The 17526-nt window shown below is 44.9% G+C and overlaps 1 protein-coding gene and 1 pseudogene across 5 annotated transcripts in view; both read left to right on the forward strand.

The window, feature by feature from the left end:
- LOC135540241 (ras association domain-containing protein 5-like) overlaps positions 1–8851 on the forward strand; it is a 46590-nt gene extending 37739 nt beyond the window's left edge. For 3 of the 5 annotated variants that reach the window (XM_064966768.1, XM_064966770.1, XM_064966771.1), the window contains 4 exons: positions 5555–5668; positions 5775–6114; positions 6237–6352; positions 6464–8851. In XM_064966768.1, the coding sequence (XP_064822840.1) occupies positions 5555–5668; positions 5775–6114; positions 6237–6352; positions 6464–6607 (714 nt within the window). In that variant the 3' untranslated portion in view covers positions 6608–8851. The remainder of the gene's footprint in view (positions 1–5554; positions 5669–5774; positions 6115–6236; positions 6353–6463) is intronic. The other 2 variants (XM_064966769.1, XM_064966773.1) reach the window with 1 other exon arrangement.
- A 460-nt stretch (positions 8852–9311) lies between these two features.
- Positions 9312–17436, forward strand: LOC135525545 (serine/arginine-rich splicing factor 6-like; annotated as a pseudogene).
- The last annotated feature ends 90 nt before the right edge of the window (positions 17437–17526 follow it).

Raw genomic sequence — 17526 nt, forward strand, 5'->3', positions numbered from 1 at the left:
TAGAATAGTTCAGCTGGACAAGGTAACCGTAGCAACAGCGGATCTTACTGATTCTGCTTTGAGTTCGAACTCCACGGGACACACATATACACACTTTCATTTTTACACAGCGGTGGTGCCGTCTTCCGCCAGAGAGGGGAATGTTTGAGGCTTGTTTGTTTGTTCATATGAATAGTAATCAGTTGTATAACATAGGACTGTAACTGTGTAGCTGCAGATTTACAGAATAATAGGTACTACCAGAGCCATGGATTTAAATAAATGGCACTGGGTTCAACATGTTAGTGCAGAAAACGCCTCCACACTCTACTCTCACACACCCACTGGGAGACTGTTCTCAAGGCTTTTAATGGACTGCATTTCCTTCTCTCTCATACTGTACACACTCGTACATGCACACACACCCACACATACACCTACACACACACATATTGCAGCGTATGGAGGGAAGTGTTGCTGATTAGAACAGAAGGCATAGAGATTCTGTTGTTTTAGAATCAATCATACAGTTACACAGACACTTACACAGACACTTACACAGACATTTACACAGACACTTACACAGACACTTACACAGAGGCCTTTGTCAGTGTTATCTTAATACATGCGGTGCCTCTGCTCTCTGGTTTGGAAAGATCACAGTCACAAAATAATTCAGACCCGGCCCGTGTTTGTCTGTTTGTGTAGTTTGGGTTGCCAGGGTGGAGACTCTTGTGACGCAAAAACAAAGGACCCAGTCTTAAACCATGACTGAAAGGTATCAATTCCCTATATACTGCAAGAATGATTGCCGTGCTCTAGTACTTCTGTAGAAGCAGTCGCCCTGTACAGGAAAACCACCCTGTCACCCACTAGCGTTTGAAAATGAAAAACAGTCTTCCTGTACTCTCTGACATAATCCACTAATGTTTGTGTTGCAGGGGCGGACTGGGACTGAAAATCATCCCTGGCATTTTTAACACACCAGGCCCCCGTTATTAGCCAGCTAAGGATAATTTTGCGCTAAAAGCCTAAGTTAGACAGGCCCACTGGGCTAAAAATTGACCTTCCCATCTGACATTTGCCCGAAATGCCAGATGGGCAGTCCTCCCCTGTGTGTGTCACTTTACTCTTTCTGTTGTCTACAATGGCGCCAGCCACATACCTGGAATCAGCTATCCAAACCCTGACCATAATGTGGAAACCTACGTCAGGATCTAGGGCTGTTTTCCTCCTACTCCCAGTCCTACTATTATTCCTCAGACATTATATTATTTTTAAAAACATATACACTACCGTTCAAATGTCCTTGTTTTTTTAAAGAAAATCCATTTTTTTGTCCAATAAATAACATCAAATTGATCAGAAATACAGTGTAGACATTGTTAATGTTGTAAATGACTATTGTAGCTGGAAACAGCTGATTTATTATGGATTATCTACATAGGCTTACGGAGGCCCATTATCAGCAACCATCACTCCTGTGTTCCAATGACACGTTGTGTTAGATAATCCAAGTTTATCATTTTAAAAGGCTAATTGATCATTAGAAAACCCTTTAGCAATTATATTAGCACAGCTGAAAACTGTTGTTCTGATTAAAGAACCAATAAAACTGGCCTTCTTTAGACTAGTTGAGTATCTGGAGCATCAGCATTTGTAGGTTTGATTACAGGCTCAAAATGGCCAGAAAAACACCAGTCTCAACATCAACAGTGAAGAGGCGACTCCTGGATTTTTATTGGCCAGTCTTAGATATGTCTTTTTCTTTACAACTCTGGCTAGAAGGCCAGCATCCCGGAGTCGCCTCTTCACTGTTGACGTTGAGACTGGTGTTTTGCGGGTACTATTTAATTAAGCTGCCAGTCGAGGACTTGTGGGGCGTCTGTTTGGGTGTAAAGCAAGGAGAGACACAGAGAGAGAGACTGTGTGTGTGTATATTTGTGCCTGGCGCTTTCTGATCACAGGAGAAGAGAGTGGGATGAGGGTGCAGATATAACACTGGATGAAAGTATGAAACCAGAAGCATGCACCACGAAACACAAACACACACACACAAAAACCACGTTCTATGGTATCTGCCTTCTGGAAAAGAGGAAATGAGGCATGGGTTATAGCTTCCACACAGAGTTGTGCCTGTCTCTTCACACCACTCTCATCTCCCAATCTTTCTCCATCCCTCTCTAATCATCCCTCCCTCCCTCTCTAATGTAATCTTCACTGCTCATTGTTATCTCAGCTGTGACAGCTCATCTACAGTAGTTAATTTGGCTATCAAAGAGATGGGGAGCTAAGTGTGTCTCCTCTCCTGTGTGCTTCCTCTACTGCAGCAGTCTGCTCAGGGATCAATGGTTTGGTGAACCGCCATCATACCGCAAGAGGAATTTGGTGTTGCTACGGTAAAGATGTGGAACTGACGTTTCTGAGACACAGTCTGAGAAGAGAGTACAGCTCGGGTAGAGTTAGGTAGTCAAGTATCAGGACGCATGTGCTCACAGACACTTAAAGGTCTGTCTATTTCAGAATGTTCTCTTCTCTGGTGCCCTTCGATGACACTGAAGTGCTGGAACTTTCTGTATCACTTCACTTACATTATTACGGTTGTGGGGAAAGTTGAGTAAAGGTTGAATGTGTGTGGTGCAGAGGCTACAGTAAAAGGCCTGAATCTGTTCGTAGTGTTTCTGGGGTGACACTGCAGCCTCGGATGACACTGTGTTTTCACATGGAGGGGTTCTAAAATGGAGGGAGACAAAAATGAAGAGTCACGCAACATTCTATAAATGTTATAGCCCAATAGGCAATGTCCAGAAGCCCGTGTGTGTGTGTGTGTGTGTGTGTGTGTGTGTGTGTGTGTGTGTGTGTGTGTGTGTGTGTGTGTGTGTGTGTGTGTGTGTGTGTGTGTCTGTGTCTGTGTCTGTGTCTGTGTGTGTGTACTCCTGTGTCAGTGTGTTTCTGAAAGTTAGCACCCTCTGCTGTTTCAAAACAGGACAGGCCATGTGTGTGTGTGTGTGTGTGTGTGTGTGTGTGTGTGTGTGTGTGTGTGTGTGTGTGTGTGTGTGTGTGTAGAGTTTCTGAAAGTTAGCACCCTCTGCTGTTTAGAGTGATAGCAGCCGAATGAGGGGAAACGTCATGAAACCATCCGAGAGGAAGTCAAGGTGTCCTCGGGTCTAAGTCAAAATGACTGCTCTCTTTCTCAACTTTGTTGAGAAACGTCCACTTGCGTGTGTGTCAAAGGCTGAGAGCGTCTGCTCCTCCGCCCGCTGTGACATCCCCCTGAGTGATCACATGACCTTCCCTGTCTGATCCTGTCAACGTGAGAACAACAGCAACATCTCATGTGTGAGCCATGTCACGTGCACTTTCCCTGACTGTGGATGTTCCTGGGAGCCCTGTGGGTCTGGTTGTGAGTCTTCTCTCCTGGTTCACTTTCTCTGTCCCTGAGCTCTGTGTGGGTGTGGTGGGCCTTGGACCGGCAAGGGTGAAGTGTCAGTATTATTCTACTTCTCCATTGTCACTCTCTCTTCTATAGGAATACACAAAGGGAAGGGAGGGGACTATATTTAGCAGCTAGCAAACATTAAGACACAAACACAGGAATTCCTGAGAGATTTGATTGTTTTCCAGAACTAAGAAGTAGTGAAGGAGGATTTTTCAACGGTGACCCTTGAATCCACCACGCACATTCCTCCAAGCACATCTGTATTCAGACAGATATAGGCCTATGTGTGAGGGAGGTGTGCGTCTTCAACGTGCTTCTCTATGCCAAATAGCAAGCTATAGGAATATGCACACTATCTGCAGACATTGTGTTGCACATAATACAGTAAGAATTCTGTGCCAATCCTCTAGCTTCTGTGTCACAGGGATTTTCATGCTGTTTCAAGGTATTTGGGGGCACCAGGTGGTCTAGCGGTTTAAGAACATTGGACTAGTAATTGAAGGGTTGCTGGTTTGAGTCCCCGACCTGAATAGGTTAAAGATCTGTTGACGTGTCATTGAGCAAGGCTCCTGTAAGTCACTCTGGATAACAGCGTCTGCTAAATGACTCAACTGTAAACTGTCTTTGTGTTAAAGTGGTGTTTAGTCTCGTGGTCCTTTTAGAAATAATCAGTTTCTGACATTTAGACCAGTTTGCCCAAACTCCCACTACATTCTCCCTTCATTAACTCTAACTCTTATGTCAAGATGAACACACACACATTAAACCCTGCCATGGAAAGGTGCCGCACACACACTGAACACACAACAAACATAACTCTCCACCCAAGAAGATGTCCTTATTCATATTCATGGAGGAGGAGAGGAGCAGAGTGAAGAAATGAGAGACAACATCCTGGTCAGACTGACCCTGTCTCTGCTTATGCAAGCAAAGATATGCTGCACACACACAATGGACAAGACGACTGTACTGAATGAAGCAGACACACTCCCCTCACGCCCTGAGGACTCCCATACATAAATGTATTATTCTCGATCCATCTCTTTTTCTCTCGGTCTTCCCCCCTTTTCTCTCTCTCTCACTCAGTCACTCACTCACTCAGTCACTCACTCCCTCACTCACTCACTCACTCACTCACTCACACACACACAACCGAAGTCCCAGAAGAATAGAGTGAAAAGGAGGAGAAGAAGCCAAACAGCATCAGAGGATGCATCTAGAAATAACCCAGTCAAACTCTGTGTTGCTCAGCAACCATGCCTCCACTCTTCCCTCCTCATCTCTCCTTCTCTCCCCCATTCTCCCTTCTCTCCCCCAACCTCATGATGAGCGAGTCTCAAGATGAGTCCTACAGTCACACTGCATGGGGGAGGTGGAGGTTTGTGCTTTTCTGTGGCTCTAGCAGTGGGAGAGATTGGAGATTGGATGGGTGGAGGAAGGAGAAGAGGAGAGGATGGGTGGAGGAAGGAAAAGAGGAGAGGATGGGTGGGTGGATGGAAGGGAGGAGGAGGATGGGGGAAGGGAGAACAAATGGAGGGGAGGGAGGACAGGTGGAGGGAAGGGGGAGGGAGGATGAATGGATGGGTGGAGAAGAATGGAGAGGATAAGTGGAGGGAGAGGAGGAGGAGGGATGGAGGACAGGTTGTGGGGAGGGAGGGAGGATGAGGATGGCTTGGGGGAGGAGGGCAGGAGGATGTGAGGAAAGAGGAGTAGCGCAAGGAAGAGAATGGGAGGGAGGAGGGGAGAGGGAGACAAAAATGAAGTCACGCAACATTCTATAAATGTTATAGCCCAATAGGCAATGTCCAGAAGCCTGTGTGTGTGTGTGTGTGTGTGTGTGTGTGTGTGTGTGTGTGTGTGTGTGTGTGTGTGTGTGTGTGTGTGTGTGTGTGTGTGTGTGTGTGTGTGTGTGTGTGTGTGTGTACTCCTGTGTCAGTGTGTTTCTGAAAGTTAGCACCCTCTGCTGTTTAGAGTGATAGCAGCCGAATGAGGGGAAACGTCATGAAACCATCCGAGAGGAAGTCAAGGTGTCCTCGGGTCTAAGTCAAAATGACTGCTCTCTTTCTCAACTTCCTCCTGTACTGCAGTTCCTGTTTCTCACACAGTCTGTTGTCTGTCTCTCTCTCTGTGTTTCAGCAGAATGAAGTCAAAGAGGAACAGGAGGGAGGACCCAAGGCTCTGTCAGAGAAAGAGGTGTGTGCCAGGATAGAGGACTACAACTCTAACGTCTCAGAGAATGGCATGAAACTGGTGAGTGCTACAACATGTTACGTATACACATGGGTACTAGTGTGAAGTATTCAATCTGATTTTACCAAAATTGACACACAGGCATCTTACTCTCTCTTGCACTCAGGCTGCTGATGGTTTGTACACTGGCTTCATTAAGGTCCACCTCAGGCTGAGTCGGCCAGTCACAGTGCTTGCTGTGGAGGGTGCGGGATTAGAGGAACTGTCAGGCAAGCCAGACAGACGCGGTCGACTAATGACGGTGTCAGAGGGCCAGGAGGGAGAGGGAGCGGGGTTGAGTGACAAGCGGACGTCGTTCTACCTTCCCAGTGACTGTGTGAAGCAACTCCACATCAGTAGTACTACCACAGTAAGGGAGGTCATACAGGGCCTGCTGAAGAAGTTTATGGTGCTGGATAACCCACGCAAGTTTGCCCTTTACAGACAGACACACCGCGATGGACAGGGTGAGTTATATACACATATACTTTCTGGTCCTACTGAGTGTAGGTCTGAAGATATCTGATAATATGCTAATAGCCTGGACGTGGAACCTGATGTGTCTTTCCTTTGCTGTGTGTCTAAGTAGATCTGTTCCAGAAACTTCCTCTGGTGGAGTGTCCTCTCTGTCTGAGACTGGTGGCAGGGCCAGACCCTGAGCTGCTCAGCTTTGTCCTCAAGGAGAATGAGACCGGAGAGGTGGAGGTAAGACAAACACACACACACACATACACATATGCACACATACTGTGTGTCCTAAAACCATTCTCTTTAATATCACTAATACATCTCTCTCTCTCTCTCTCTTCCTCTCAGTGGCATGCGTTTTCAGTTCCTGAGCTGCAGAATTTCCTGGTGATTCTGGAGAAGGAGGAGACTGAGCGTGTGCGATTGGTGGAGCAGAGATTCACAGCTTACCGACAGAGATTGCAGAAGGCACTATGCGAGCATCAACCCTGATCCCTCATCCCTAATCTCTCACCCTGACCCTTCAACCCTCACCCTTCTGTTGACCCAGGGAGAGACAGGAGACCACTGAAGCTCACAGACTACTATTCTCCCCTCATTACACGGTCAGCCCCCCTCCATCCCTCCTCCCCACCCCCCTTGAGAAGAGAGGAGGGCTTGAGAAAGCATGGAAAGGGAAAAGGGGACTGATTAAAGGGTGAGTGGGCAGGATTCTGGAACATAATCAGTGTTTCCCTGGGAGGTGAAAGACACGATGAACTGACAGACCCTCTGGGCTCAGATATCTCATTTGGTCTGACAATGTGACCTGATGGGCCTCCTAATGTTACATTGAATCTCAGTTTGGTCCGATTATGTTTTTAAGATTATACTGCTGCTGCTGCTACTGCAAGTGTTACTTATTTACTTACTTATGTATTTACTAAGGTATGAGTCTCACCCTGCTCTATCTGCCCCAGCGCCCCTGCATAAAGATTCAGATGGACTAGAACAGACATTACCATTCAAAACAACGCTCCATGGTGGATGGATCATTTGGAATGTTCCATTACTTGATGTTTACGATATCAACTCTCAGGTTGTCCCTGCATGCCTTCTGTCCAGGGTCGAGGGTGGGTTAGAAGGGTAGGAGACGGGTGGGTATGCTTGGGTTGGGAAGTAGGGTTGAGATGCTGGGGTAAAGCTATGTTCGTCTTCATCTTCAGACTCCTCTCATATCAGTCCCAGGGATGTACACCAGTGTTTCTCATAGAACTGCTCTGCTGAGCTAAGGAGGCAACAGAAGAAGACCTGAGCTCTCTATCCTAATTTATTTATCCAGCGCTGAAATAACCCCTCTATCTCAGGCGGCTAACTTTCACTTAATCCTGCATCTCCATCTACCTGGGTAACCATGCTAGTGTGGGAGGTGTTGTGCAGATAGATGTGTATATCATAAATAGATGCTATTCCCATAGACACTAGTCTCTTCAGATAGCCATTGAGTACCCTGACTACATTCACATAAACAGAGACATATGTCTTCTGTACCTGTTATTCATTCACCCATCCTACAGAAGCATACCGTATGTAAACAATCAGTAGATTCCTTCATTGCATGAATCGTCTGCTGGAGTTTAAAGCATTTACAAACAGTTGATGTTTTGACTCTTCATATACTCTTCACCCTTTCCTTATCAATAACCTCTGACCTTTATCTCCTGAACCCTAACCTGGAAATGTACATTTCTCCTGATGGGAGACTGCTTTGCTGCTGTTCCCAGTGTCTGTGGAGAAGGTATGCAGCTGTAGCTACTGTTAGAGGCCTGTTAGAGCCAGCCACTCTGTGCTGCTGTGACGGGCCCCTGAAGCCCTGCTACTGAGCCGACCGTTACAGGACCGAGTGAATGAGGAACTGATGCTCAAACACTGATTGAGGGTCAAAATGTAATCTGCCAGTAGTTGTTCCTTGTCAGTTCGTGTAGTTAGGAAAAACTCCTGTTCCTATAGTTCATTGAGCTGAGAAACCCCATTCTGGTGATCACACCAAAGTTAAGAGGGACAGGGGCCGTGGGATATGCCTGACTGAAAAGATGACGTATTGTAGGAAAATACTTTTTTTGCACACTAATTCTGGCCACAAATTGGTCTGCCAGTCTGTATAGTATCCTAGAGAAGGAGCATGAAATTAGTGATTTTTTCATTCATTTTTTAAGGGAAATTGATCATACAATTAATGTTTATCTGAGTGTGATGCATATGTATATATGTAAACATTGGAGGACAAATTATTATTATTGATTATAAATATTGTTAGTTGAATTGGGGTGTGCGTCTGGGCTGAAGATAAAGGTATAAATGTTATATGATAGTTCATATCTATGTATTCCAGTCAGTCTCTCTCATCGTCCAAAAGCACATGCCTTCCTGATGCTGAGTCCCTTCATCAAGCCTGTTTTATTTTTGCCCTCACAGGGCTTATAGAAGCCACACAAACAGATCTGAGACCAGACTACATGTCAACGATGGAAACCATAAGATTGTGTGTGTGTGTGTGTGTGTCTTTGTGTGCTTACATCTGCGTGTGTGTTATTTATTTTATGGTTCGCCCCCTTCGGCTTGGTGTTAAGTGTCAGAGGATGTGGGCAATCAATGCTTTCCAATAATCTCTTAGTTTGGTTTATCTGAAGAATCAGATGTGTATATAGATATCTGTAAAGAAAATGAAGAATTAAATAAATGTCATCCTTTAATTAATGAGTCTCCCTCGTCTCCTTTATGAGTTAATTCTCAGTGTTTTCTGTTCCGGAAAGTCCCCTGGGAACACTCATATCATATCTCATGTGTGCTGTTCACTCTGTGCTGCTGCCTTATGTCCCTGTTTATGTAGTCTCCAGACCAGCTTCCTCTCTGTCGTGGTGCTTCTGCAACTCCCCAGAGTTCAACCAGCTCCTTCCAAAAGGCCTCTTTTAGTTTCCTCCATGAATGAAGAGTCCCAAATGGTTTCCTGTGTGCTCCAGAGGTGTGCTCATTCAAAAGCAGAGTTGGAGAGAAGGTCAACTGTATTATTTATACTATAGATAAGTATATCTTTTTTGTGTGTTCGCGGTAACAGAAGAAGTGCGCTTTGCGCCTCAAATATTTTTTTTTATGGAATGTTTTGTGTATGGATTTTTATAGCAGGGCGCCTCTTAAAGGGGTTATCTCTTGGGTTGCCATGAAGTGGATGCAGATGATATACCTGAAGAAGGAGGTGAAGTGATTGGTGAACGTTGACTGACCTGTATAGTGGATGGAGTAAGGAAACCCACTTCGTCCATAGTATTGTTTTTTGATGAGTCAGGCGTTGTGAGATAACCTGTAAGAGCTTTTGTGCATGAGAATATCGTATGCCAGTTGAGGTTATATGCTGCAACTGTGGTGGTGAGCATGAGCCTGAGTCCCTGGATTGCCTTGTTAGTGTGAAGGAGACAGAGGTTGTTTGGAGCTGGTGAGAAGATGGAAGAAGCGAGTGGCGTTGAAGGCGCAATGGTAATTGAGACTGCACAAATGATTGTTTTTTTTCCTCAGCAATTTGAGGATCCTGATATATTTAATGATGGTATTTATGAATAGACAAAGACATCAATCACGTGACACCATTCATTCCTATTGTGAAAATTTAATAGCACATTGAAGCCAAATTAAGTGAGTTAAGATGGCGTCTCATGGAGAAATAACATGCGCAGTTTGAGCTACTCCAGGAAGTGATGTTCCAGGCTAGCTCTGTGCTGCCTCCTCTCATTGAGTAATGTTGCTTTCAAAGCAACTGGGAACTCAAAGGCCGGAAAGTCTGAGATCGAGAAAGATGCCAGAGTTTCCTTGGAATTCAGAGTTTTTTTCCCCCACTCAGAGCTAGTTTTTTCCAAGTTCCCAGTTGCCTTGAACACACTGATGTCGGAAGTTTCCGATTTCAGTTTCCAGTCGTTTTGAACATGGCATACATAACTCAAGTTGAAGGCCGTCCGGGGTGATGCACCTCTAACACTTATTTCCAGACCCCCTAATACCATAGAAGAAGAAGAATTTAAAGCACACTTTACGATTAGTTTGAAAAACTCGGGGATATTATTACAAATATTGCCGCGTAAGTACGTCGGCAGATTGAGTTGTCATGTTCGTGAGGAAGACATCCATATGTTTTTTAGTGGTTACTGGAGGTTGATCTGAAGAATGAGTAAGTTAATGTGTTATCTAGCTAACATGGGCGAAATGGCGACTGCTGACTAGTAGCTAGATTGTCAGCTGTTGTTGACATTTAGCCAACACAGTAGACCTTACTGACCCGTCGTCAGCACTGCTCCGTCTTCTCGCTCATGCACGATATCGTGTCGCAGGTACGGCTTTGTGGAGTTCGATGACACGGAGAACGAGTCATCATAGAGCACGCTCGTGGTCCACGCAGGGGCCGTGGGGGTTGTAAGGGCGGAGCTGGACGTAGTAAGTGTACTCTATACATTTGTATAAATGCATCACACTATACTTTTTTCTCAGGTATGATGACGGGGAGTTCCAGCAGGGGGCAGTAAAGTCATGAACACAACACTTCGATAGCTCTTCCAATGATACTAGATTATTCTCTGGTTTGCAATTTGGAGGCCCACTGAAATAATACCTCTGTAGCCGTATAAATTAAATTTGAATCAAGCACAACATTGTTTCAAGTTGTATTAGTCGTATGTACGGGTACGCATGTTATCCATCCATCCAACAAAATGCTTACTTGCAGCTTCATTAAATATTAGAAAGTGTTTTGTATGTATGCAGTGTCTTGTTTGCTGAAATTTCCTCTCAAGCCATTGCTGATCTTTTATCCTGTGAAAAACACAATTTGATGCTGTTGTTGAACACACTCAATAGTCTTTTTTTATTTGTGTGTGTAAACAGCCCAGCTATGCTGTATACTAAAGGATATGACCATGCAATATGTTCAGTATATCATTTGACTTCAACATTAACAAAGTCCTTCGTGTCTCAAATTGAAAGAGGCCACTGCGGGCATGAGTTTGTATCCCTTGAGGCTAAGATGACTGGTTAAGATGACTGCCTGTCCCGTTTTGCCTTGGCTTTCACCTTAATGTGTGTGTGACCTTTGACGTATGACCTCTTGGTTGACCTTACCGGAAGCCATGATGACGGCAGCCTTTTGCCAATAGACAAAGGTGATGGTGAGGAATCCCATTGGTTTTTCTGTTTAAAAAAATAAATATCGCAAAAGGTTATAGCCAAAAAAACATGTTGGCGTATGTTAGCTGACTTAAACAAGAGAGCCGTTTGCATCCATTGTAAGTCATAGGATATCTGTACAGTGGTAAACTTCTGTCAGCTTTTATGGTATCAGTTGGTAGTCGTAGATACCCCCCTTTTTTAGTATTGTTGTTTGGTTGATGTGATGTTTACTTTTTTTTGTATTTTATACAGTAAAATAAATGTTAAATTGAGGTTGAATTAAGGAAATAGGCATTTCTCTTCTTGAGCTTGTATGCATTGAGCAGGAATGCTGTCCATTCCCTGTGACTGCTTTGATGCTCAGATGGACATTGGCTAAATGTGTTACTACCTCTACCAAGGCAATGTTAGATCACATCACTCATTAGTACAATCGTGTTAGGGAGCTAGTGGCCTGTTGCCTGGACCGCTGGCAGTCTCTATGGGGGTACCACAGGGTTCAATTCTCGGGCCGACTCTTTTTCTCTGTATATATCAACGATATCCCTCTTGCTGCGGGTGATTCCCTGATCCACCTCTACGCAGACGACACCATTCTGTATACTTCTGGCCCTTCCTTGGACACTGTGTTAACTAACCTCCAAACAAACTTCAATGCCATACAACACTCCTTCCGTGGCCTCCAACTGCTCTTAAATGCTAGTAAAACTAAATGCATGCTTTTCAACTGTTCGCTGCCCACACCCGCCCGCCCGACTAGCATCACTACTCTGGACGGTTCTGACTTAGAATATGTGGACAACTACAAATACCTAGGTGTCATGCTAGACTGTAGACTCTACTTCCAGACTCACATTAAGCATCTCCAATCCAAAATTAAATCTAGATTTGGCTTCCTATTTCGCAACAAAGCCTCCTTCACTCACGCTGCCAAACATACCCTCGTAAAACTGACTATCCTACTGATCCTCGACTTCAGCGATGTCATTTACAACTGAGCCTCCAACACTCTACTCATGCTGCATCCAGTTTGCTATCACAGTGCCATCTGTTTTGTCACCAAAGCCCCATATACCACCCACCACTGCGACCTGTACACTCTCGTCGGCTGGCCCTCGCTACATATTCGTCGCCAGACCCACTGGCTCTAGGTCATCTTTTGGTCTATGCTATGTAAAGCTCCGCCTTATCTCAGCTCACTGGTCACCATAATAACACCCACCCGTAGCACACGCTCCAGCAGGTATATCTCACTGGTCATCCCCAAAGCCAACACCTACTTTGGCCACCTTTCCTTCCAGTTCTCTGCTGCCAATGACTGAAACTAATTGCAAAAATCGCTGAAGCTGGAGACTTATATTTCTCACTAACTTTAAACATCAGCTATCTGAGCAGCTAACTGATCACTGCAGCTGTATATAGCCCATCTGTAAATAGCCCATATCTATCTACCTCATCCCCATATTGTTATTTACTTTTCAGCACACCAGTATTTCTACTTGCACACCATCATCTGTTCATCTATCACTCCAGAAGTAATTTGCTAAATTGTAATTACTTCGCTACTATGGCCTATGTATTGCCTTACCTCGTCACGCCATTTGCACACACTGTATATAGACTTCCTTTTTTTCTCTATTGTGTTATTGACTGTATGCTTCTTTAGTCCATGTGTAACTCTGTGTTGTTGTTTGTCGCACTGGTTTGCTTTATCTTGGCCAGGTCGCAGTTGTAAATAAGAACTTGTTCTCAACTGACCTACCTGGTTAAATAAAGGTGAAATAAAAGAAATCGGTCCACATAGGAATAAAAGTCCAAGGACCAGTTCTAGTAGACCCCATGAGTTTTCACCCCCACTGTGCCATACTGACTGACGGTCTTGTCCGTGTTCTTTTAAAGACGGTAGTGTTTACAGCAGCCGAAGCCCCACTGGCTGGGATACGTATTGGCCACCTGTACGCACAGAGTACCGCCTTATTGTGGACAGCCTCTCCAGTCGCTGCAGCTGGCAGGACCTAAAGGTGAGCACTCTGTGTCAAGTCTCCATCTTTCTCTGAAAACGGGTCAGAACAAGTTATTTGTTTCAAGCACAAAAAAAATGTGCCTGTTATTAATTTATACAATATATTTTTGATTGACAGGACTTCATGCGCCAAGCTGGTTGAGGTGACATATGCCGACACTCATAAGGAGTGGCCCAACGAGGGGGTGATTGAGTTTTGCTCCTGCTCGGACATGAGGGCCCTGGACATGCTGGATGGCTCCAAAATCAACGTGAGGAAGATCTGCCTGGTGGAGGACAAGCCTAATTTGCTGTTTTTCTAGTACCAAAGCTGATTAGTTATCCAGGCTTACAATCTGTTTGATCGCCCAGGTCTCATAGCAGACGTCACTTTCGCAGCAGGAGCAGAAGTTTTGGCAGCCATTCCAGGTCTTGCTTACGGTAAGAGAACTCCATTTCACATTACTGGAGGAGTTACATAGATGAATACTTAGTTTATCCCAGAGAGGAAATGTCATTGTAACACAACTAGTTTTAATTTTTGTGTTTCTTCTCCACAGGTCACACTCGTAGTACACACCGCACTCGATCCAGGTCCAACCAGAAATCACGTTCTAGATCCGGGAATTCCCACCTCTCCAAGTCACTCAAATCCTGTTCCAAGTCCCGCTCACGTTCTCGCACCAGGAAGTCATGTTCTCACTCCCACAAGTCTCGTAGCTGCTCAGTGAGCCTCAAATCTCACTCCAACGCCCGTATGTCTCGCTCCAAGAGCTAGTCTAAAGTCTAGTCTGAGCAGGAATCCAGAAGCCACTCCAAAGAGAAGTCTGTCAGCAAGAAGTCCTAGAGTCGCTCCCCGACTCCCACAGAGAATGGAAACAGAGCGTGCCCAGTCCGCCTCCAAGTCTCCCTCCCCACAAGAAGTCCTAGAGTCGCTCCCCGACTCCCACAGAGAATGGAAACAGAGCGTGCCCAGTCCGCCTCCAAGTCTCCCTCCCCACAAGAAGTCCTAGAGTCGCTTCCCGACTCCCACAGAGAATGGAAACAGAGCGTGCCCAGTCCGCCTCCAAGTCTCCCTCCCCACAAGAAGACCATCACAAATCGAAGTACCCCGCCATGCACTCAGTCTCTTGCTCCCCCTCATGCTCTAAATCCTTCTCCCGCTCCCCCTCATGCTCTAAATCCTTCTCCCGCTCCCCCTCATGCTCTAAATCCTTCTGCCGCTCCCCTCATGCTCTAAATCCTTCTCCCGCTCCCCCTCATGCTCTAAATCCTTCTCCCGCTCCCCTCATGCTCTAAATCCTTCTCCCGCTCCCCCTCATGCTCTAAATCCTTCTCCCGCTCCCCCTCATGCTCTAAATCCTTCTCCCGCTCCCCCTCATGCTCTAAATCCTTCTCCCGCTCCACCTCATGCTCTAAATCCTTCTCCCGCTCCCCCTCATGATCTAAATCCTTCTCCCGCTCCCCCTCATGATCTAAATCCTTCTCCCACTCCCCCTCATGATCTAAATCCTTCCCCCGCTCCCCCTCATGCTCTAAATCCTTCTCCCGCTCCCCCTCATGCTCTAAATCCTTCTCCCGCTCCCGATCCAGGTTGACCTCCAAAAATGTAATTGCACTTGTTTTAGTAGGAAGTGTGGAAGATGGTTTTAAAATAATTTACAAATCGAATGCAGTGTTTCAATTTGCCCCACTATGAGCATTTGGTTTTATTGAAGTTGGGAATGTAGTGCTTTTTAATATTGTTTTTAACTTTGCATGAGAACCAGGATGAAAGATTGTAGATTGCTGTGGAAGGCATTGTAGAGGAATTGTTCTCAATTTACTTATCTGTATGAGATTGCTTATGCTTCATGTTATAGTTACTGGTTGATGTTTGTTTCAAAAGGAAATTATTGATTCTTATTTGTTATCTCTTCCTCGCCATCTTCTGCATTGCTTTGAAACTCTCCTTCCAGACCCACATCAAACATCTCCAATCCAAAGTTAAATCTAGAATTGGCTTCCTATTTCGCAAACAAAGCATCCTTCACTCATGCTGCCAAACATACCTTTGTAAAACTGACCATCCTACCAATCCTCGACTTTGGCGATGTCATTTACAAAATAGCCTCCATTACCCTTCTCAACAAATTGGATGCAGTCTATCACAGTGTCATCCGTTTTGTCACCAAAGCCCCATATACTACCCACCATTGCGACCTGTACGCTCTCGTTGGCTGGCCCTCACTTCATACTCGTCGCCAAACCCACTGGCTCCATGTCATCTACAAGACCCTGTTAGGTAAAGTCCCCCCTTATCTCAGCTTGCTGATCACCATAGCATCACCCACCTGTAGCATGCGCTCCAGCAGGTATATCACTGGTCACCCCCAAAACCAATTCTTTCTTTGGCCGCCTCTCCTTCCAGTTCTCTGCTGCCAATGACTGGAACGAACTACAAAAATCTCTGAAACTGGAAACACTTATCTCCCTCACAAGCTTTAAGCACCAACTGTCAGAGCAGCTCACAGATTACTGCACCTGTACATAGCCCGCCTATAATTTAGCCCAATCAACTACCTTTTCCCCTACTGTATTTATTTTATTTATTTAGCTCCTTTGCACCCCATTATTTTTATTTCTACTTTGTACATTCTTCCACTGCAAATCTACCATTCCAGTGTTTTACTTGCTATATTGTATTTACTTTGCCACCATGGCATTTGCCTTTACCTCCCTTATCTCACCTCATTTGCTCACATCGTATATAGACTTGTTTCTACTGTATTATTGACTGTATGCTTGTTTTACTCCATGTGTAACTCTGTGTTGTTGTATGTGTCAAACTGCTTTGCTTTCAGTTTGTGACAAAACGAGCAAAAAAAAAGAAACGTCCCTTTTTCAGGAACCTGTCTTTCAAAGATTTTTTGTAAAAATCCAAATAACTTCCCAGATCTTCATTGTAAAGGGTTTAAACACTGTTTCCCATGCTTGTTCAATGAACCATAAATAATTTGGATTAATTCGCACCTGTGGAACGGTCGTTAAGACACTAAAAGCAAGAACTGACAAACCTGGTGCAGTCCATGAGGAGGAGATGCACTGCAGTACTTAATGCAGCTGGTGGCCATACCAGATACTGACTGTTACTTTTGATTTTGACCAACCCTTTATTCGGGGACACATTCTTCATTTTCTGTTATTCACATATCTGTGGAACTTGTTCAATTTATGTCCCAGTTGTGGAATCTTATGTTCACACAAATATTTACACATGTAATGTTTCCTGGAAATAAATGCAATTGAAAGTAAGAGGACATTTCTTTTTTTGCAGAGTTTACCATAAGCCGACGTCGTTTTAGAGAATTTGGCAGTATGTCCAACCGTCCTCACAACTGTAGACCATGTGTATGGCGTTGTGTTGGCAAGCGGTTTGCTGATATCAGTGTTGTGAACAGAGTGCCACATGGTGGTGGTAGGGTTATGGTTTATGCAGGCATAAACTACTGACACCGAACACAATTGCATTTTATCGATGGGCCAAAACGACATAAAAAAAAAAACTTTTACCCCTTTTTCTCCCAAATTGGTAGTTACAGTCTTGTCCCATCGCTGCAACTCGCCTACGGACTCAGGAGAGACGAAGGTCGAGAGCCACGTGTCCTCCAAAACACGACCCTTCTAAGCCACACTACATCTTGACAAACTGCTCGCTTAACCCGGGAGCAAGCCGCACCAATGTGTCAGAGGAAACACTGTCCAGCTGGTGACCGAGGTCAGCTTGCATGCGCCCGGCATGCCACAAGGAGTCCCTAGAGGGCGATGGGACAAGGAAATCCCGGCTGGCGCTGGGCCAATTGTGCGCGCGCCTCATGGTTTTCCCGGTCACGGCCAGCTGTGACAGCCTGGAATCGAACCCTGGTCTGTAGTGATGCCTCAAAAGCACTGGCCTTTTATTGTTGGCAATTTGAATGCACAAAAATACCTGACGCCAATTCTTTTTAAAGGCATCTGTGACAAACAGATGCATATCTGTATTCCCAGTCATGTGAAATCAATAGAGCACTTTGAGATATCAGCTGATGTATGAAGGGCTATATAAATATAAAAAATAAAAAAAAATTAATTTTTTTTTGATTTGATTTGAATAGATTAGGGCCTAATGAATTTATTTCAATTGACTGATTTTCTTCATGAACTGTAACTCAGTAAAATATTTAAAATTGTTTTATGTTGCGTT

The sequence above is a fragment of the Oncorhynchus masou genome, chromosome 5, assembly GCF_036934945.1.
Source record: "Oncorhynchus masou masou isolate Uvic2021 chromosome 5, UVic_Omas_1.1, whole genome shotgun sequence".
Taxonomy (NCBI): domain Eukaryota; kingdom Metazoa; phylum Chordata; class Actinopteri; order Salmoniformes; family Salmonidae; genus Oncorhynchus; species Oncorhynchus masou.